Here is a 21,660-nt window from a genome sequence, read left to right as displayed (position 1 = left end):
CGTCGAGAAACCTATGGCTGTTGAGGGTCAGCTTTCCTTGACATCTGATGCCAGCGTTGTTGCTGCAACTCTGCCCGAATTTGGGTCTTGAGGCTTCAACCACTCTTGTGCTAGTACCTCTGTGGCTTTCCACAAACTTCTGCCACCTTTTCCTGCAACTCCTACTCTTCAGTGTTTCCTCTTATGCAATCACCTCCTGCCCCGGTTACCTCGCCTCTGGTGTTTCAATGTCTTCACTCTTCAGTCCCAATCCTCCCCAAACATTATGTAACCCCTTCAAATTCTAAGTGTGATCCAATCCCCTATTCCTTAACCAAATGTTCCCCCAACCCCAAAAAAAATTCCCATTACTTCCTCAAAACCATCTCTGTCCCTCTCACTTATACCAGAACCACACCCAATTATCCTTTGAACCAAACCAATGCTTATCTATCTCATTCCCTTTGAGCCAAACCAATCAGTTCCAAGTCCCCAGACTCCCTTCCCCCTCCCCCATTACAGGATCTCAATTGTTCTCTCCCCCTCCTCCTCTTTTGGGTGTTCGAGGAGAATCCCCTTTTTGTCCCTTCTTGTAGAGGCTCTCAGTATGACAATGTATACTTCTGCAAGAGATAGAGTAGTCTCCCTTTCCCAGTATTTATGTCTGACTCCATAATTTGGGAATGTCAAGGGTCTCAACTCATTGACCAAGCAGTCTTTAAGACCCCTCCTTAGTCCTTAAGACTCGTGTTCGCAATGCTTCCTACATAGACCCCTCTTTGTCCTTCATTTCCAACTATGATCACTCCCTCAGTGGTCATCCTTAAAGAACCCCTTAAGCTCCAAATCTCCTCTTATCCTCCCAATTTCTTCACTTCCATCTTTCTTTTCCTACCTTCCTTCTCCATTCTTTATCTCCACCATCTACACTCTAAATAGAGCCATTGACTGCATCCCTTTATGGGACGATTTGTTCTTCTTAGTCCTATAATGAATTGTTTTCCTTGGAGCGTTGAAGAAGACATAACTGTTGTCTAGCTTTCTTGTCAATGACATTTCTCTCTCTCTCTCTCTCTCTCTCTCTCTCTCTCTCTCTCTCTCTCTCTTTCCGTTCCCCATGCTTCTTCCTTCTCCCTAGTCTTTTTAGTGTCAACTTCACATCCAAACATTATCCTCCTTCAGCCTGAATTCTTTTTCACTTGGTCCTCCCATTCCTACTTCCTTCCCTCTAGAGGCCTGGGCAAAGTCTAAGCACTTTTTCCCCTCCCCTCTACTCGTTTTTACAAAAACGCTTTGCAACACTAAAGTGCTTCTTAAGAGCTAGAATTCCTTGACCTTTGGTAACATTTTATCTTATGTTTCCTCTTGTAGTTCCAATCTCTCTAGAATCCAATCCCTTCTCCAAGCTGGCCTCCTCAACCGCCTCCCCTTTTTATGAGGAAAAAGACTTCTAAGCTCTCACTCCTCTCCCCTTCAAAGGAGAATTTCCTCTAGCAGAAGTTGCGCACCAAATGGCTTGAACTTGGAAATCCTAATTCTGTCTATTTTCATAGTTTCTTGAAGCACAATCAACTTTTAACTTACTGGATCATCAATGCCCACAAAATAGCTTGAAGTCGTCTCCTACTTCTCCTTTCTCCTTGTCCCCCTCCTTCACTCCCACTCCATCCCCTCAAATCTCTTCAACAAATTTGTTCCCCTTCTCTCCTTGGTTCCCTACCATCCATTCCCACTGAAGAAGAAATTCTTTGTGCTATCCACTCTCATCAGTCTAATAGGGCCCAAGCTTGATGGATGTTGATGCAAGGGGAACCTACAAGAGCTGTTTACTAGTTTTTAGGTTAGACAATTATTCATGGTAAGTAATAAATAAAAAGGGAATTGCAGCAGTCATAATCTGATTAGACATGCAAATTAGGCAATCTAAGCAAGGATTAAATAGGGAAACATGGAGATGGGGATTGTTGAAGTATATACACTTGGGCTATTTACTGTTCACGACACTATACACGTGAACAGTAAAAAATCTGTTTTACTGTTCACGTGAACAGTAACAACAAAGTTACTGTTCACGTGAACAGTATTATGCTATTGATGTTATTCTACTTTCTATTTCTAATGTTGGAGTCTTGCTACATAAGTTTTGGGAGTTTTTAGAAAGCATAGTTTCTATTTTGGTGGTAGTTTCTATTTTCAGAACTTTCTATTTTAAAAGCTAGGAAGTTACTAAAGTTGTAATTTTTTGTTTCCTTTTTCTAGAGGACAATTACTTGTCTCTCAAGTTGTATTAGATTCATTAGAAGCTATAAATAAAAGGGCTCTGTGATTCTAGACTCTTAAGCAAGAATCACAGGCCTCTTCTACTGGTTCTTCATCTCTCTTCTCTTATTCTTCTTCTCTCTTTTCTCTGTTCAAGTTCAATTGTTGTTTTGATTATTTAATGCTTGTTTTCTAACATGGCATCAGAGCAAGTTTAATCAACTTAGGGACCGTTTTCTCTCTCTTGGCTGCCTAGTTTTTCTCTTCTTCTTTTTTTTCCTTTTTCTTACCTAGGGCAGCCCCAACCTTCGCTGCAGTAATTGTACATGGCTGTCCTTCTTCTTTAACTTTTGAAGCACCAAGTATCTATGTATTAATACTACAAAAAGGCCCTAAGCTTTCTGGGGATATGTCTACCTATTTGATTCAACTGAGGCTGCTACTACCCTTTTTTTGTGTGCAAATCTGAAGTTCAATCTACACTATACTGATGTCTTGGGATTCTTCTTGATTCTTGCAAAGATATGCCCATAATTCGGATTGCAAGACCTAAGTATTGTCTTCCATTGTTTGTGCTATAAGTTTAGTTGCAAGTCGTATACTAGTACCCCTGTTTCATTGAATTTCTCTCTTCTGAAAAATTCTGCTGCTACCTTCTTGCTTTACTACTTCTTCCGTTGTTTATTTCAGAATCAAGTTTAGCCTTCTTTTTATCTAATACTTCTACAAAGACCTAGAGGACTATTTTTCCTTCATATCGAGATCTGTTAGAGTTTCAAATCTAGCAGAAGTTTGCTGCTATGGTCCGAGATCTGATATTATTTGCTACTACAGCAACTGTTATTGCACTTCTTCCTAGTGGATTGCTGCAACGACTACTGCAATTTGAGATTCCAAGCTGGTTCAATATATTTTTTTTCCTGATCTAATTAGCTCCTGCCTAAGGGTTAGCGGTGGTCCATAATTTTTTTCCCCTTGGTGCACAAGACTTTGTCCTGTGAGACGATTTTTTGCTGCTTGATCAACTTTATTGGTGAATAATACACTGCTCTGTGGCTGCTACTTTTCCTTCTTGGGTTTCTTTTGTGTTCATACTTAAGATGCTTGTCACTGGTCATCATTAATTGTCCACGTGTAATGCTACACGTGAGGGGGAGAATGGTACATTATTCTACTCAAGATGTGCTGATGGATATTATTTGTGAAGATCTTTGCCCTCAACTTATGGCATTCTACAACAATATCATTACCTATCTTTACCTATATTGCCCTTTTAACTTACCTACTTGGTCCGCAATAACCCATATTGTCTTTTACCCTACCTACTTGGTCCGCAGTAACCCATACTGTCTTTTACCTACTTGCTTGGTTCGTAGTAACCCATACTACCTTACCTACTTGGTCCACAGAACCTATACTTGTCTTTTACCTTACCTATTTGGTCCGCAATAACCCATATTGTTTTTTACCCTACCTACTTGGTCCACAGTAACCCATACTGTCTTTTACCTACTTACTTGGTCCGTAGTAACCCATACTACCTTACCTACTTGGTCCACAGTAACCTACACTGCCTTTTACCTACCTACTTGGTCCACAGTAATCAATATTGCCTTTTACCTACCTATACTTTACCTATTACTTGCCTCCTTGGGAAGCATTTATATGGACATTGGAGTTGCAATTTTGAAGATTTAGCGTGGACATGTCTCCTTACTACAGGCATTATATGGATAGTGCCTTTTGCCTACCTACAACTTGGCTTCTTGCAAAGCATTTATTTGGACTTTGGAGTTACAATTTTAAAGATTTAGTGTGGATATTTCTCCCTACTACCGGCATTATATGGATAGTGTCTTTGATCCTGCATAACTTATGGACTTTGTTCGTCTTCAACATCATTGATTGTTCTCAATATTGGATGGTTCTATTGACATGAAGAATTAACTTTTTTTTTAAGTTGGTGTTGATTATCTCCTGGGTGAATTTTTTTTAGTGTTTATCGACATCTGCCATTGCTACACAATTCAAGATTGGTGCTACTTTTCACGTTTATTCTTATTATGCAAGCTGAAGTTTTATTTGTGTACACTCCAGCTTGAGGGGGAGTGTTGAAGTATATACACTTGGGCTATTTACTGTTCACGACACTATTCACGTGAACAGTAAAAAATCTGAATTTTACTGTTCACGTGAACAATAACTTTGTTTGTACTGTTTACGTGAACAGTATTATGCTATTGATGTTATTCTACTTTCTATTTCTAATGTTGGAATCTTGCTACATAAGTTTTGGGAGTTTTTAGAAAGCAAGTTTCTATTTTGGTGGTAGTTTCTATTTTAAAAGCTAGGAAGTTACTAAAGTTGTAATTTTTTGTTTCCTTTTTCTAGAGGACAATTACTTGTCTCTCAAGTTGTATTTGATTCATTAGAAGCTATAAATAAAAGGGCTCTGTGATTCTAGACTCTTAAGCAAGAATCACAGGCCTCTTCTACTGGTTCTTCATCTCTCTTCTCTTATTCTTCTTCTCTCTTTTCTCTGTTCAAGTTCCATTGCTGTTTTGATTATTTAATGCTTGTTTTCTAACAGGGATCATAGCATTGTATCCCTAATTCGAATGCAAATTTATCAAGAATCCAAGAAAATAGTAGCTGTCCTAATCAAGATGCTGTTTCTGACATGAAAATACAGCAAATAAAAATGTAGAGAAACCTAGGAATAATTCAAGTGTACCTACTGCATAAATAAAGGAAAAAATGGGATGGGGAATAACTAAACACAGATAACAAGGGAAATAAATACAACCATTGGTTCTTATGGGGTTGCAAAATAATGGTTAGGGAAATAATAGTAATGAAATAGGGATATGGTATATGCAGTGAGACCACGGTAACCAAAACTAATACTAATAAAACTATGGATGGAAAGACAAAGGAACACTAAAAGTATTTTATTGGTAACAAAGGAACAAAAGGAAAATGAAAACGGAAAGAAACTTGGGTTAGGAACTAGGAACAGTGAACACAAAAGGACAGCAATTTGTGTTAGACTGAAGAAAGAAAGAAAAAACACAGAAAATAATGGAAAGGCAGCAAGGTCTTCCGGACAGAGATAGAAAGGAAAGATAAAACAGGCAGTAGGATCTGCTGGACAAGGAAGGAAAGGAAAGAAACAAGAAAGAAAATAAAAGAAAGGCAGTAGGGTCCGCTGAACAGAATAAAAAGGAAAGAGACAAGAAAGAAATGAAACTAAAGGCAGTAGGATTGACAGAGAAGAGGGGAAGGAATACCTGTGCCTGGTCATGCAAGAAAGAGAAGAGAGAAGAGGATTGAGAATGAGAGAGTAATGGGGGACAGGATAGAGAAGCAAGAAGGTTAAAGAAAATAGAAGAAAGAAGGGGATATGCGAGAAGAATCAGACTTGAAGAAGGGAAGAAGGAGAAGAACATTCATAATAAGAAGAAGAGAAGAGGGGAGAGGGAGGGAGGGAGAGAGAGAGAGAGAAGGGAGGCTACAAACACATAAAGCTAAATCTTCAATTCTTTTTTTTTTTCTTTTTTTTCTTTTTTTCAATTGCAATCTCAGGGCCTATTTATAGCTTGGCTAAAGGTTTACAAGAAACAGAAACTAATATCCTAGTATCTACTGACAACAGAATCTTATAGAAATAGAAACTAAATAAAATTAGAAAGTACTAGGCTTTATATTTCAGCCACATGCATAAATAACTAAAGTAGAAATGATCAAACAAGAACTAAACTAAGGTCCTAAATCTCCCAAGAACAAAATCTTCATGTAATCTGATCTTTGGCCCACAAATCCTTTATGGAACATTCCCGATAGACCAAATAACGGTTGTGACACCATTCACCTGAACAATGTTTTGGCCTCTTTCTGGCATTCTAAAAGACCATCTAACTGAATGAGTTGGGTTCAGCTGGCCTCGTCCATTGCTGGTTCACTTGGTCCTGGTTCTATGGCGGTTGTCTTGCATCGATTTATCCCTCTCCTACAAAAACTCATCCACAAATTCTAGTGAAATAAGAACTAATGTCGTATCATAAGCACTTATTCAAAAGGAAATATGCTTTTTCTTTTTCTTTTTTTTCTTCTTTTTTCTTTTTCTTCCTCTTTTTTTTTTTTTTTTTTTTGGGGGGGGGGTGGGGGGTGGAAGGTGTGTGGAATGAAGAGAGATAAGATTTGCTAAGTTATATTAATCATAGTGGTAGTGAATAGGTGGAGAATAGAACGGGGAGGAAGACCACAAAAGGAAGAAGAAATAGAGAAGACAATCAAAGAGAAAAGAAGAATTAGTAGGGAAGACAAATCATTAGAAGAAGGAAATTAGCAAGGAAGAAAAATAGAGAGCAAGCTCAATTAGAATGAAGAATCCAATAGGCAAAGAGAGTTACCCAGGTTTGGGATCTAATACCAAATAATGGGGACCAGATGGGGAAGACAGAAGGTTAAGAAGATAGGGGAAAGAAGGAAAAATCTAAGAAGAATCAAACTTGAAGAAGGGGAAGAAGGAGAAAAACACTCATAAGAAGAAGAAGAGACGAGAGAGAGGGAGGGTTCCAAACGCACAAAGCTAAAACTTCAGTTTGTTTTTTTTTTCAAGTTATTCCCAAAAGTCTCCTATTTTATTGCAAGGGCCTATTTATAGCTTGGATAAAGCTTTAAAAGTAATAGAAACTTAGTAGACTGAAAATAGAAACTAATGTCCTAATAACTAGTGACAATAGAATCTTATGGATATAGAAAGTAATAAAAATTAAAACTACTAAGCTTTATATTTCAGCCACAAATAACTAAAGTAAAAACTACCGAAATATAAATTAAACTAAGGTCCTAAATCTCCCAAGAATGAAATCTTCATGTAATCTGATCTTGGGCCCACAAATCCTCTCTAGAATACCCCAATAGGCCAAATAATAGGTTGTGACACTGTTCAAGTGAACAGTGTTTTGGCCTCTTTTTTGGCATTCTAAAAGACCATCTAACTGAATTGGTTGGCTTGCACTTGCCTGGTCCATTGCTACTTCACTTGGTCCTCCTAGTTCCATGCTGGTTGTCCTGCATCAAAGAGGGAGAAAGGAATTCCACCTACTGAGAGAGAAAGCTCTTGCTCAAAAGAACTCTGAAATTTTTCTTTCCTTCAATAATTCAATCATAAATCGAATTGCCAATGCAAGGCTTTAAATAGAAAATTTTCAATCCAACCATCCCTACAACTGAAATCCCAAGAAAATCCTAAAGTAATTCTCTACTTAGATCTAATATTTAGAGACAAATTAGAAAACTCCAAAGTACAATTAAAAATATTAACCCATGGACTAAATAGAACCCATGAATCATCCCAAATGCAAAATAACCATAAATTTAAGTAATAACAAACCATGCCCAACCCACAAAGACTCAAAGGAAAAAAACATCAAATTAAATCTAAAGACTTCATAAAATTGCCTATGAGCAATGCTCTTCGTCAAACCATAGGACTCTGACAATTCAGTTGCCTCTGATTCGTCATCAACCCACATATGTGCTGCTTGGGACGATCTCTACAGCAAAGTCGCTGGTAAACTTAATGTCCTCATCAGATGTAGTATGGGATTTTTGAGGTTTTCTTGCGGAAACACCAAGAAATATCTCATTGATGCCATCTCTAGTTTCTCCTTCAACCATTCACAGCTTGAAAGCATCAACTAAACCTTCCTCTCCCTACAACTTTCTTTGCAAATTTATAGCAAAGCTTCTTGCCAATCAGCTAAAACTGACAAGTCCCTCTCTTATCAACCAAAACCAATCTGCCTTTATCTCTAGCAAAAACATTGCTGAGATTATTATTCCCTGCGAAGAGTCTGCAAAAATTGATCACAATTCACACTCCCCAGCTGCGCTTCTAAAGATTGACATCCACAAAACCTTGAACTCCTTGCATTGAACTTTGGATTTCACCTGTGATCGCTTATCCTAGATGGGTTTTACCCAACTTTTGTCCATTGGATCCATTGCTGCTTCTCTGCTATGAACACATAAATTCATAGCAGGAAAATTTATATTACAAGGTGCTTATCGAGGTCCAATGGGCTGACATGACATATGGGGAAGTTATATCAGGTTGGGTCCTTTATTTCTTAGGGTTTCACCGCAAGGGGCCAAATACATAAACTATCAACGATTAACATACAATATACTAGTTTTTCTAAGAACTTTGATGATACTCAGGAGTACTTACATGATTGGTATCTCAGACCTAATTTCACCAATTCTTTCTACCAAGAACATCAATCTAATCTCTCTACCAAGAACATCAATCTAATCTCTCTACCTTCTCCTTCCATCAATTTAATTTCTTCCCTTAAGAAGATAGTTGCTTTCTTTATCTAGATTAGATCACAAATTTGACCACTGGAGCTGCTAGCATCTGAGATCCATAATCTGGATTTTCGAAGTGCATCAAGGTGCCACCCCCTATGTAGAAACCTTGAACCCTAATGTGAAACCAATATATTGTGAGCCTAATAATCAAATCTTAACATTTTGATACTGTTAGAAATACTTTAAAAAATAAAATACCAAATTGACAAAATCAGATCAATGAGCTAGCTTAACTTTATTTTGAACATGAGAATGGATCAAAGACTCTGTAGACCTCAGTAGTTACCATCATGAGCTCAACAACTGAACATTAAGCTAAAAAATGTAAATGATAGTAAACTTTTGAAAAGTAAAAATAATTCTGTGCGAAACCAATGAATTACGAAGAGCAAGAAAAGACAATCACTGAAAGGGGAAAAAAAAAGGAAGGGGGCTGGGGCCAGAATATAGACAAACCCGTTTCAGAAAGCCCAGTTAAGGCTTTTGAAACACCATAGAATGTTGGCTCTGAAGGATGTGAGCTGCTCAAACGAACACCCTGTCTGCCACACTACACAAGGAGCAGCCATCAGTCAAATAGTATTCCCAAAAACGTGAAGCTGGTCCTTGACAGCAAGACTAGATAAACACATACTCTCATAGAACGCTGTTGAGTCTCTGCACAGGCTTGTTGATGGACATTCCTGCAAAATCAAAAAAAAGTAAGTATTGCAGGAATCTATATACAATAAACCTTCAGACTTTGAATCCACCCAATTTAAGTATTTAAAGAGAAGCTGGAAATACCCTAGAGTTGGAACGACTGAATTGCAGGAAGCCATTTTTCCACAACTGGCAAGCCGGATATCTGGTAGCAAAGTTTCAGAGGAAGGTTGTCCAACACGCTCGTCCACATATATATGGGCAGCCAACATGCCAGTAGTTGGCATGTTTGTATGGCTAAATTCCGTAGGAAGCTGTCTAAGTCTTTGCTCATTCCTCTCACATATCTCCATCCAAGGACCGACAACATCTTCACTAGGATCTATAACATGTTTGGACTGAAACATGGAAAGATGGTACAAACTGAATATTTCAGGAAAACGATACTACTAGGAGAAAAAGTTTTTGGACCTAATTCAAACCACACCTTAAAAGCATTTTGATGACTTAATTCCTCGGCCTGCTTCTCCCTGTACCTATACACGTCAGAGAATATTGACCACCACTCCGACAAGAAACCTTCAGGACTTCCAAGCGCTGAAAAGAGAACCCAGAGTCCTTGTTATAAATAAAAAATCCACAAGCATGTTCAATTCCTTGAAGTGTTCCTTTGAATTGATTCAAATATATCGTTCAGAACAAGGTCAAGCTGATATATCAGGTTATAAGAACTTCAAAGATTAAATTACTGTGAAAGACCCAAATAAATCTATCGTCACAGCTACAAAACTTGTCATCGACCACAAATCCATTCACCGCCTGGAGAAGAGGATGGAAGGGGTCAGGAAACAGAGCATTAGTTGAAGAATACATTACCTACAGTTTGGAAAGTAATTTTTGTTTCATCCCTCAATGTCTCTGCAGCCTTATACAGTTTCTTTTTTATCATATAATCATGAATGTATTGAATGAGCCTGAAGAAGAAACCAACCAAAATGCCCCATAAGAAGATTTATCCAAACAACAATGAAGAAGTAAAGCAAAAACAGCCGAAGCAGTTACATCATATCCGCATCCCACTTAAGATCGTCCATCATCGACTCCAGTTCCTGCAAACGACCAAAAACTCATCAGCGAACAACAGAAGGAAAACATGCTATGATACCCAAAAGATCAAACAAGAAACGGAGATGAAATGAACAGAGCTCAGCAAGAGAATCGTTGTGCAGCAGAAGGGGAAGCGGCAGAGAGAATACCGATGTTAAGGAAACGATGGAGGAGAGGAGTAATGGAATGAGGTTCAAGAAGAGATGTGTTGCAGTAGTTCATTGTTTATGTTGCAAAGAGGAAGCCAAGGCAAGAGAGAAGAAGCCATGCAAAATGGAAAGCAAAACAAGAGAGAGTAATTTTAAAAGGAATATATATATATATAGATACTCCCCTGTTCACTCTCTCTCTCTCTGCTTCCTCGCCCTCTTCACTATTATATTGCCGCCTTTACTTTAACCAGGGGGAACGACTGAGGTAAACGAAAAACTCACTCTCTCACTGTTTCACTCCAGGGTTTGGTGTGTTTTGTGTTTTTTGGTGCAGAGAGACTCCAAAAGGAGTCCTGAGAGTTTATAACTGCACGACCTCTATAGAGTCCCCTAGAGTCTATGGCGAGTAACAGAGGGAGCCGTGAAATGTGAGAAGTGCGTGCGTCCCACATGGATCCGATTCTCCAGTTGTCAATTTGTATTCAAAATTTTCTTCCCTGATAAACATATAAAAACATCCATACACACACACACAACACATGCATCAGATTCTGATGGTGGGCTTTCTCCTAATGCACGGCCCAACATTGACTAAGTGATGGTGGGCTTTCCTAAGCCATTTTTCGTCTCACAACTTAAAAGTGGGTATCCGTAGATAACCGAAATCTGCTTTCGAATTCGCATCCGCATCCGTTTAGGGGTATTCGAATCCATCCGATTATTAATAGGATGCGGATATGGTATACCATTTCTTACCGATTATTATCCTCCAATCAAATTATCTGATTAAGTTACTTATTTAAATTTATTTTTCTTATTTTTATAAATTTTTTACTAGTGATATGTGACTATTTTTCTAGATTTCTACTAAAATATATACAAAAGTTGTTAAATTCTTAAATTTCAAACCTAGCCCTCACAAATTAAATGGTAAAGATGTAAATAGGTAGTCGAAAACTTGTATTTGATATGAATTCATGTCCATTTAGAAGAATCTACTTAAGAAAATAACTATCCAATTATCATCCGAATCTCACAGAATATGTCCGAAAATCGATAGGATATTATCCGAATTCCTTCGAACATAATAGGATGTTGATATGGTATTACCATTATCCGATCCAAATCCGGTCCGTTTACACCCCTAGTTGTCCTGACCCAAAAAACAAATTAATAAAGCATTATTGGTATATATTTTGGGCAAAGCCTTAATGAATACATTTTGTCAAACAAAATGCACAAGGATTATATTATGTTATCCAAATTCTAAAGTTAGGGAATAAAACAGAAAACAAAAAAAAAACCTAATGAAACAGAATGATTTTCAACTGGATGCAGTATCATCAAGTATCAAATCAATAGGCGTATCTTTAACCCACACCCCCCCCCAACCCAAAAAAAAAAAAAACCTAGTTAGTTTATCAACTATCTATGCATGGATTACTTGTCCAATTTCCCATCTTTTCTAACATAAAAATAAAATAATAACCAAAATTAAAGCATGAAATATCAGATCGTAGAAATTATAGATTATGTCTCAAAAGATGTAACATGGAACATAAAATAATCTAGCACAACTGAATATTTCTCATACTTGAATTTACTTCTAGCCTTCTACTTTGCTACAAATAAAACTTCTAATATTTTGTTAGGGTTTGTTTGGTTACATGAGTCTACAGATTTCAAATATCTAGAGATTTTAAATCTGTGGAGTCATAATTTATAAAATTAAATGTTTGGTTGTGGAATGAAATCTATGGATTCATCCTAAAAAACTATTTGATCGACGTGATTTTTGTGAATGCGTAAATGTATAGCTTTTTTGAAATCTTTGGATTTCACCCCTTACCCATAAATCTACAGATTCACGTTTTTAGTGTAAAAAGGTGAATCTCTAGATTTCATGAATCTAGAGAATTTTACAACCAAACAGGTATAATTCTCAGATTCATGAGTCCAGAGATTTGAAATCTCTAGATTCATGTAACCAAACAGGCCCTTAAGAATTCATGTGGATACAATATTATCAAATAACTAATTGTGATGGACATAAATTGAACCAAATGAGATATAGTCAACTGGTAGCAAGCATCAAGAGAAAGAGGCATGGAGGAAATAATTCTCATATTGTAATGACCCTCAAAGAAAAAGAGATTGGTGAGAAGTTAGGACGATGTTCAACTACATCATTTTCTTGGTAAGGAAATGGATTGACTCTTGGAAACATTTCAAAATGTTGGGAGAAGAGGAAGCCGATTGACTGAAAAGTCTGTGTACTTTCACGGTGTGGCTACTGTGGAAAGGAGAAACGATCAAGTGAAAGGGGGAAGGAAGTGGGAACCAATAGAAATTATTGAAGAAATCAAAAAAGCCCACTCAGAATTTTGGGCTTCCTACACAGAAGAAAAGATATAGCCCAAGGGAGAGATACTGTAGGAAGCAAAGATATAGCCCAAGGGAGAGATACAACCTACTGCTACATTTCCTTTTGATATCCCTCTACTGCTAACTATTTGAGACTTAATGTGGATGCATTTTGGAAAGCCAAGAATTGTGAAGGGGGCTTGGGCAAGCTCATACGTGGAGATGATGGGAAACCAATGTTTGCAAAATCCATCTCAGTCACTTGTTCTTCGGCCTTTGATGTGAGGAACTAGCCATGAGAGTTGGGTTATTAGAAGCTCTAGCAAAGGGGTTTGATTACATTCTGATTGAATCTAATTGTAAAACCTTGATTGATAGTATCATGGACAATAATGCCTCTACCTCCCCTATATTCTACCTATCATACAAGAATTTTGGGGTTCAAAGCCCTTTATGTCCCTAGGAAGTTCAATACTATTGTGGACTTCTTAGCCAGGAAGGCCTTCTCACTCTAGAGTCCAACAAAATGACCATGTTCCATTGGGTGATTATAGAGCTTTGCTCGACTGCACTTTGAGTCTTTAATGAATAAAATTGTTGATAACTCCAAAAAAAAATGTTCTTTATATTTCTATTCTATATAAGACTTTTAAATTATAACAAATAAAAGGATATTTCTTTGAAAAAAACAATATCTAAAACTAGCACATGTAGGAAATTCACCCCACCACCCCAAGACTCTACTTGTGCGGAAGCCTTGGGCACCATGTTCCCCCTTAAATGTCAAGTGGTTGTCCTTTTTCTCTTTTTTTCTTTTTTTCTTTCAGGATCGTAGTGGGGGTAGATGGTTGTTTCTTTACCAAATATTGACCCTCCTTAAACATTACTAAGAACCTTGTACATTAATTACTACCCTTTGGAATCTAAAGATCTATCTAAAAATGCCAAGGTACAATTTCTCATATTCTTGTAACTTCATGTTACCAAGCATAATTCTAAACCCTACATAACACATCAACCCTCACCTTCTTTGAAAGGTTTTCTTTTAGTTCAAAATCATCCATTGAATCTTTCCTGTTCTCAAAGTGGGCTATTCTTTGCTTATACACTATTCCAATCCTATGATTGGATGTTATAATGAAGCTAAAGAAACTTTTTGATGTGCAATCACAAACACCATCTCTCTTAAGCAAGGTTTAAAGTATCCCACGATACCATACGATACTAGCCGATATGTATCCATATCTGACCTAACCGATACGATACATCCTGATACGTCTCTCCATTGAATTACACTAAAATACATTAGCTAGAGTGATACAATACTCGATACAGGACGATACGTCTCTTAAAATCACCTGACCGATACGATACTCGATACCGATACTTTAAACCTTGCTCTTAAGCTCTTCCCATGGTCATTTCTTCTCTAGGGTGGGTGTCACAAAGGGATCATACAATGGATGGACATATTGGATACACCACGATGCATGGAGACCATGCATCTTAATTCACACTCAGGATACTCCTAAACCCCATCAATATTCATGGTGCATTCATTCTGGTGCAGGCCTAGCATGATTAGTTGTTGGTGCATCCTAGGAGCTTAGTTTCTCTAAAAGGAATGCAAAACCTTCCTATGACGGAAGCAGCTGACAACAATTATGGTAGTTTTAAAAATAGAATCAAATATTGCCTCATCTTTGACCCTAAAGCATTGTCGAAGCCTAATGAAAGAATTGCAGGGACGATTCAATATAAACAAATACGAATCATTAGCCAACAGGAAGAACTATTCATTTCATAATGATACTTACGATATCAATTGTTAACTGAAACAATTGAATGCAAATCTCCACTTGATCTTTGATTTTCGTGATGAGTCTCTCGCACACCTAAAGCTTTCCCTTGCCTTGAATTTAAGGTCCCTCACAATCGATTAGATTTTTATCAGAACCTTAGATCACACACTAGTAGAGAAATAGAGAGCACAATTTCACCTAAGAAGACAAAGAGCCACAATCGTTGTACGGCGCAATAAGAGTGTAAGATTGAAGGTCTCCCAATATATTTTTATATAAAGCAAAACCCTAATAGGCTAATACACAATGCTAGGCTAATTCCAAATTTATCCTTGGAGATTTCCTATAGAAATCAGATTCTACTTCCAAATCAAAATTTTTCCCAACTAATACATGATGCTAGGTTAATTCCAAATTTACCCTTGGGATGTCCAATAGAAATTAGACTGCTTCCAAATCACTTTTTTTTCCCCAACATGTAGTTCTACTATATGATGAAGTATGCTATAATAGTTTGGAGATGATGTTATATTCTAAGTGGTAGAAATGAAATTTAACTATAATAAAATTATGGTATGAAAAGTAATAACCAATTGTTGAAGAAAAATGATTCTTTCATTTTCATCAAGAAAAAAAGGTAAAATGTCTTCTCCAAAATCCTCCTAATTATGTTTTGAGGATACCAAATCATTAATTTCTTACATTTAGATTGAAATGTTTCATATTCAAATAGTTTACAAATAAACAAAATTACCAACAAAGAATGAACTCATCAACATATCATACTCTAAACCAAGATAAAAATCCTCATGCATCAACTGTTGTCTCAATTTGACAATGCATCAACTAATTATTAGTGAAGGTCTCCTTGCTACATTAGTGAATCCCTTTGCACTCTAATGTATCGTCTTACCTCCTCAATGTTTATAAGCAACAAATGAGAAGAAGAGAAAGAGAAGAAAGGAAAATAAAGTGAGAGGAGGCTTTACAAAATTAACCCACAAAATTTCTAATAGGCCTTAAAATCAATGAATTAAAAGAATAATCATATAAGCGTGAAAGCTCCACTTAACCAAGTCAAACCCTTAAATAATAACAAGTGAGCTAACTAACCTTAGTCTTCATTTATTTATTTACAGGGGCAGACCTAGGATGCAATATTGGGGGGGGCCGAAGAACGAAAGCTAGATAACCTTCCCGTTAGGGAAGCACTAATGCTTTTTTGTCATACATATTATGTGGGCCCTTATAAGATTCATTTGAGGTCTCACCTCTAAATTATTTTATTATATTAAAGAATAGACCCACATATATTTTGTGGGGCCCACACATATTTGAAAAGAAAGAGTAAATTATTGATAATGATATTTTTTTCCGACAAAATATAGGTAAAATTAAAGCAACAATATAGAAAAAATATATACACACTTTAACCTAAAAAGTTAGATGCAAGCCAATATTTTCTTTGGTAGGAGATGTAAGCCAAATTTTATTTAGGTAAGAGATGCAAACCAATGGCAATTAGTTACCTACTAACTATAGAAGGGATTGAGGAATTAGATTTTAATTAGGAATGACATATGTGCCCATCATTTTACCTTTAAAGATTGTTCTCTATATTGGGGGGGGGGGGGGGGGGGGGGCAAATATCAACATTTCACATATAGGAAGAGAAAAAAATGGAAAAAACAAGGGAATTAAGAGAATTTGTATAAAAAATTTAAAAATCCGGGGGGGGGGGGCATGGCCCTCTTTCGGCCCCTTCATAGGTCCGCCCTTGTTTATTTACTTATATAATGGAAAAGGAAACACCACACATTTGCGCAACACTTTAACCTTGTGACAGGGTACAAGGACAAGCAAATAGGCACTGCATTCGTAGTCATTTTGTGGACACACTATGCAAGGACAACATGTATGTTTGGCACAATATAGTGACATTCTTCTTCCTTTATATTATAATGTAGTTTTTCTTTCTAAGAGTCTTCCTTATGTTAATTTATTCATTAAATCCCTCTATTTATTCCATTGTATTACTAATATCACCATAATAAATATTTAAAAGCCATTTTATATATTGTTATTATACCTATTTAGAATTTTTCGGATGACAGAATGTTTATGCATGCTCTTGTGCTATTTTTATGATTTAATATTAAAGGCAAAAGATAACAATACCCATTTTTTAGGTAAGATTACATGTTGGTACCCCTCCCAAGGCTCAGGTTGTTATTGCATTCTCTTTTAATATATTTAAGTTATGACCCTATTCTTGTGTTCCGCTAATACTTTTTATCTAAGGCATAAAAGTGCACACAAATAATATAACATAACCTCTTTTAGTAAGTAAATACTTGCCTTAAAAATACCCTTGGCTAATCTAAATATTAGTTCCAACTTCAAAGGAAGACATTCTAAATTGTCCAATTTCTAGCATATTTCACTTACCTCTCTTATCATATACTGCTTTAAACATTTACACGCAAGAATGTACAAAAACAATAAGAGGCAAAGGCAACATAATAGTGAGTTGTAAATAATGATGGACTACAATTGGTATATTTGACGTGGATGGTGGGAGTTGTCCTTTTTTAAAAGTCACCAAACATAAATTGAAGCTCAACTGATAATAAGAGATATCCAGGAATGAAAGTTGTCTATAGTATTATATTACTTACATCATTTTTTGTTCTCTCTTGCATGAGAGCTAGGATTTTTCCGTTGTTGGAAATGACACCTTACCCTAATTCTTGGGCATCGGTCATTGCCTCATTTGACATTGAGGATACTGGTTTCCTCGCCATTGACTAACCGATGGGCTCTCCCTTTTGAGAGGGATTTGTGTTGAGTAAGAGCTCTACCAGAAGTTCTGGGGTTTATGAACTTTAATCTAAATTTCTAGTTTTTCATTATTGTTTGCATATCAAATAGCTGATGTCACTTTACCAAAATCTACATTATTACTATATTCAATGCTTTAAATATCATTTGAGGAACTTGTAATGGTTAATTATTATTTACTTGTGTGTCTTTTATCTTTTCTTTGTCTTTTTTCTATTCGTTAGTCTTTCTTTATTGCTTACAGATCATATCACTCTCGTTTCTTTATACTTCAATATTGCATCATCGGTAAGAACCTTTGAATACTCTGAATAAAAATTAAAAATTACCCATTGTTGGCATCATTTCTCCCTCTAGCTGAGTTTAAACTCACTTTTGAGGTGTATGCTTCTCCGGTGAGGGTTTTCGTATTTCTCTTCTCCTCCATCTATCTCCTCAAATATTATGTTGTTTATTTTGTTTTCTTTGTTTATGCCATTGAGTAATGATTTTATGTTCTAGTTTCAAATCTCCACAATTGTCTTACCATGCACTTTAAACCATGGTGAGTATTTTACATAAGATGGTTTGCAAGGGTTCAAACTAGGGTTTGATGCTTAACGCAGTTAAAATCCTTCTTTGTTTTTTATATATTGTTCATTAATCAGTTTAGCTTTTTCAATGTTTTATGTTTTTCTCTGTTTTATACATATTTATTGGATTATCGTTTGATTTATCATTTGAGTTTCCTTGTGGTTAGGTAACCTGGGTTGTAACTCTAGCGAGGAATAAAATAAGCCATTGTGGCTGACTAGTGAAGGATATTCATGGTGTTCTTTTTTCTTGGTTGAATACAACTTAAATGTACAAAACTCCCAGGTCTATTCTTTAACTCCCAGGCAATAACCATGAATATCATTTTATGGAACTGTCAAGGGAGCGGCCATCTCTCGATGGTCCAGTATCTGGAAAAAAAATTTTAGCATGATCAAGTTCTTCTCTATGAATTGCTCATTAGCAGCACTTCAACCGAATCACTAGGCTAAAGGATCAACAGGGGAATCGATTAGAGGATGAAAAGGAGCACAATGCACATATTAGGTGCTATTATTCTAACTTATTTTCCACTTCTAATCCGCTCGATTGTGATGGGTTTATTTATGTCATTCCCTACTTAGAGAATTGTATATAGAATAGGAAGAGAGGAGACCTTCATATACCCGAAAAGAGATTTATTACATGAATCCCAAATATAGTACCAAGACATGACGAACATAGTAAAAATAAAAAAGAACACCAATTGAAAATATTTTTATTCCATTTTGGGATTTACAAAAAGATAAACATACATAAAAAATCGTAGGGCAACACAAGAAGAAGATTGAAATCCTAATGGTTCCACTGCCCAAATATGTTTTGCCAAAGTACATAAAGAGTAAAAGATGTCAGTAATTTCCTTATAAGAAGCTTGTTTGAATTCCCATTAAAACGATAAATAGGGTTTTGAATATTCATTGAATAACTTTGCAATGTGACTAAATTCTACTTCTGTCAAAAGAAGTAGAGAAATATTCTAATTTCCCTTATATTCGCATTGATAACTAAGATTTTTTTTTTCTAGTAAAACAATAACTGAGAAAATCGTGAAACATTTTCTTATCCCCGGTGATAACTAATTCTAGTGATTTTTATACTTGAGATAGCTTGACTCAAGATTATCTTCTCTTTATTAGTGTTATTTCTCAATAAATTTTGTTTTAGTGAGTCTTAGTGTTGTAAATCTTGTAAAGGTCTTTTATGTCATTTATATAAGAATTTCCCTCTAATTAATTGATGGAATTGATCAGTCCTCTTTTCCTTGGCATTGTAGGAGAAAAATATAATATATCAAGAAATGACATGAGGTATAGAAGAGCAACAAAGAACGAGTCTACTCAATTTGTGTAACAATCCCCGTATTTCTAACCCGAGATCCGTATTTCAGGTCCGAGAACCCGAAGGTCTAGTCGGGTAAAGTTGTGGAGTGTTCGGATAGAAGTCCATGATCCATACCCTAAACCCATGGATCAGGATCCTTTGTCTAAAGAGCCTGCCTTGCTTGGTAGTTGGTCTTCTAGAAGACAAGTGTTGTTCGGAGATGTCCGGAATGAAGGTAAGATCTCCCCCATCTCTTCTTTAGGGCTAGGTTGTACTTGGATATCAACCCCCTAGCAAAAGCACCCTTGTATGGCAAAATACATGGGGGCGGTTGCTAGTGGCAGTTGATCAAACCAAGCGACCGCCTGGAGCGACCGCCCGGTCTGTTTTCGAGCTTTTGCCCTATTTTGCCCCCTGACTTCTATAAAAGGTAACCCTCATCCAAGTAACGAATATTTTATTCGTGGTTGCTAATTTTGGAGGTTAGACGGCTGCGGGAAAGTTCCGAAAGTGGATCTGAAGTGCTTGGTAGTGATCTGGAGATCAGTCCTTCCCTTTTTCTAGCTTTCCGAAGTGAGGTAATGAATTCACCCTTCATCCTTTATCTCCTTTGTCTTTTAATTTAGTGTTAACCCATCCCCTCATCATGGTGGTTACCCTCTTTGATCATTGTGACTCTTTTTCCAATCTACTTGAGGTGATTCATCCGAAAACGAAACCCTGCTTTCGTGAAAAGGATAATCCAATCAAGGGGAGAGTTCTGGGTAACCCAATGATGGCAATTTGTAGGATTTTCTTCACCCTTTGGCTTTGGGAGTGTTAGATTCGAGATTTAGGTCATGATCACTGGAAATCCGGATTGAAGACGGGTGATCAGAAGCCTGAGTTTTGGATTGAAACTCTATGTTTTTGGGGCGGTCACTAGTGGCGGTCGCTCAACTTAAGCGACCGGCTCGAGCGACCGGTTGGTAAACAGTGACCAAATGACTTTTGGTTTTGATTCACCTTGATTCAATTAACTCATATAATATTGTAACATTGTGTTTAGGTATACTCTGTTTGAAAAGAAAGTCTTGTAATAGTTAACGGATCTCTTTTTACGGACAGTTTACTTATATGTAGGTAAGGACAATCAATCCTATCTTTTGAATTGACTTGAACATGCTAGTCCAGTGTCTGTTAGAATTAGTATTTCTTTATATATGTTGTATTCATGTCTTATATATTAATCTTGTTATATTACTGCTGTTTGTCTTGTTTACATATATACTTTGTTGATTATAAATGTTATGTATTGATGATGGTTAGTATATGGTTTTGATGGAAGAGGTATTCTTTTGGGATATCTTAGCTTGGGATATCAGAAGGCTGTGGAATGGGACACATGCCTGCTGATGTCTCCAGACTTGTCATGACTGTTTGATAACATTCTTAGGTAGAGTCTAGAAGTTCATGGTTAGGTACCCCACATGCTACGACCCTTTCGGTAGGGGGATTGAAACCGAGTGACCCGTGATGACAATGATGTGACATTGGTCCATTGTTAGTCATATAAATGGTAGGGTTGCATATGTTAGGGTTGGGCTCATGGACGTCCAAGGAATTGACCGGGTGTCGTGAGGAGTCATGAGAGCGTCCACCCCAATAATATGTGAATGACCATAGGGTTAACGAGTGGAGTCCAATAGCGGTAGCCAGTCCGTGAGGATTCTCATTCCTAGGTTGCGAAGGATACTGAACCTAGTTGATTGGTGCCATAGGGGATGTATCTGGACTTCATGTAGACATGTTACCAGTATGACCTTGCATTGGATTAGAAACCCCGACATGCGCTAGTACTCATTACCAATGGTCTTGGTGAGAGAGTGTTGACTTAACCCCAGCCATGGTTTGAGAGCCAGGTGTGGACTTTCCCTTTTTGCCCAAGATCCCTACAGAGGTAACCAGTCCTTGCCGGATCAGTGTGACTAGACTTCCCTAGAGGAGAGCTGGTGTATATCTTAAAGCATGTCAACTGTTAAAGACCTGCATAGTTAGAAATCATAGTATCATTCATACTTTGCCTTCATTCATATCATTTATGTATTTATGCTTTGTTGGATAATTGATGGGCTTTGTGATTGTTTCTTACTGAGTTCTTTAGAACTCACTCCTTTATTTTGTATATGTTTATTAGCCTGCATAGAATAAGGAATTATACAGGAAGATGGACTGGTTTCTTATGAAGGAACCATCCC

The 21,660-nt window shown here is 36.9% G+C and overlaps 1 protein-coding gene across 1 annotated transcript; it reads right to left on the bottom strand.

Moving 5' to 3' along the window:
- Positions 1–9,337: 9,337 nt before the first annotated feature.
- Positions 9,338–10,366, bottom strand: LOC149004837 (transcriptional corepressor LEUNIG_HOMOLOG-like). The gene is made up of 5 exons (XM_089135728.1): positions 10,324–10,366; positions 10,138–10,235; positions 9,749–9,858; positions 9,406–9,659; positions 9,338–9,359 (listed from the first exon to the last, which is right to left on the bottom strand). Exons 1-5 carry the CDS (start codon positions 10,356–10,358, stop codon positions 9,338–9,340), a joined length of 519 nt encoding a protein of 172 aa, XP_088991854.1. The 5' UTR covers positions 10,359–10,366.
- Positions 10,367–21,660: the final 11,294 nt, after the last annotated feature.

The sequence above is a fragment of the Hakea prostrata genome, chromosome 9 (genome assembly GCF_041222555.1).
Source record: "Hakea prostrata isolate BN-2017 chromosome 9, UWA_Hpros_2, whole genome shotgun sequence".
NCBI lineage: Eukaryota > Viridiplantae > Streptophyta > Magnoliopsida > Proteales > Proteaceae > Hakea > Hakea prostrata.
The sequence above is the reverse complement of the archived record's forward strand: the minus strand, read 5'-3'. Positions and strand labels throughout refer to the sequence as shown.

Bases quoted from the DNA above. Each gene is read 5' to 3' on its own strand.
- LOC149004837 (XM_089135728.1), bottom strand. From the start codon at position 10,358: ATGATGGACGATCTTAAGTGGGATGCGGATATGAT. The intron at 10,236-10,323 runs GTAACTGCTTCG...TTTCTTCTTCAG, and splicing joins AAGTGGGATGCGGATATGAT to GCTCATTCAATACATTCATG. The intron at 9,660-9,748 runs GTGTGGTTTGAA...TCCATGTTTCAG, and splicing joins GTCATCAAAATGCTTTTAAG to TCCAAACATGTTATAGATCC.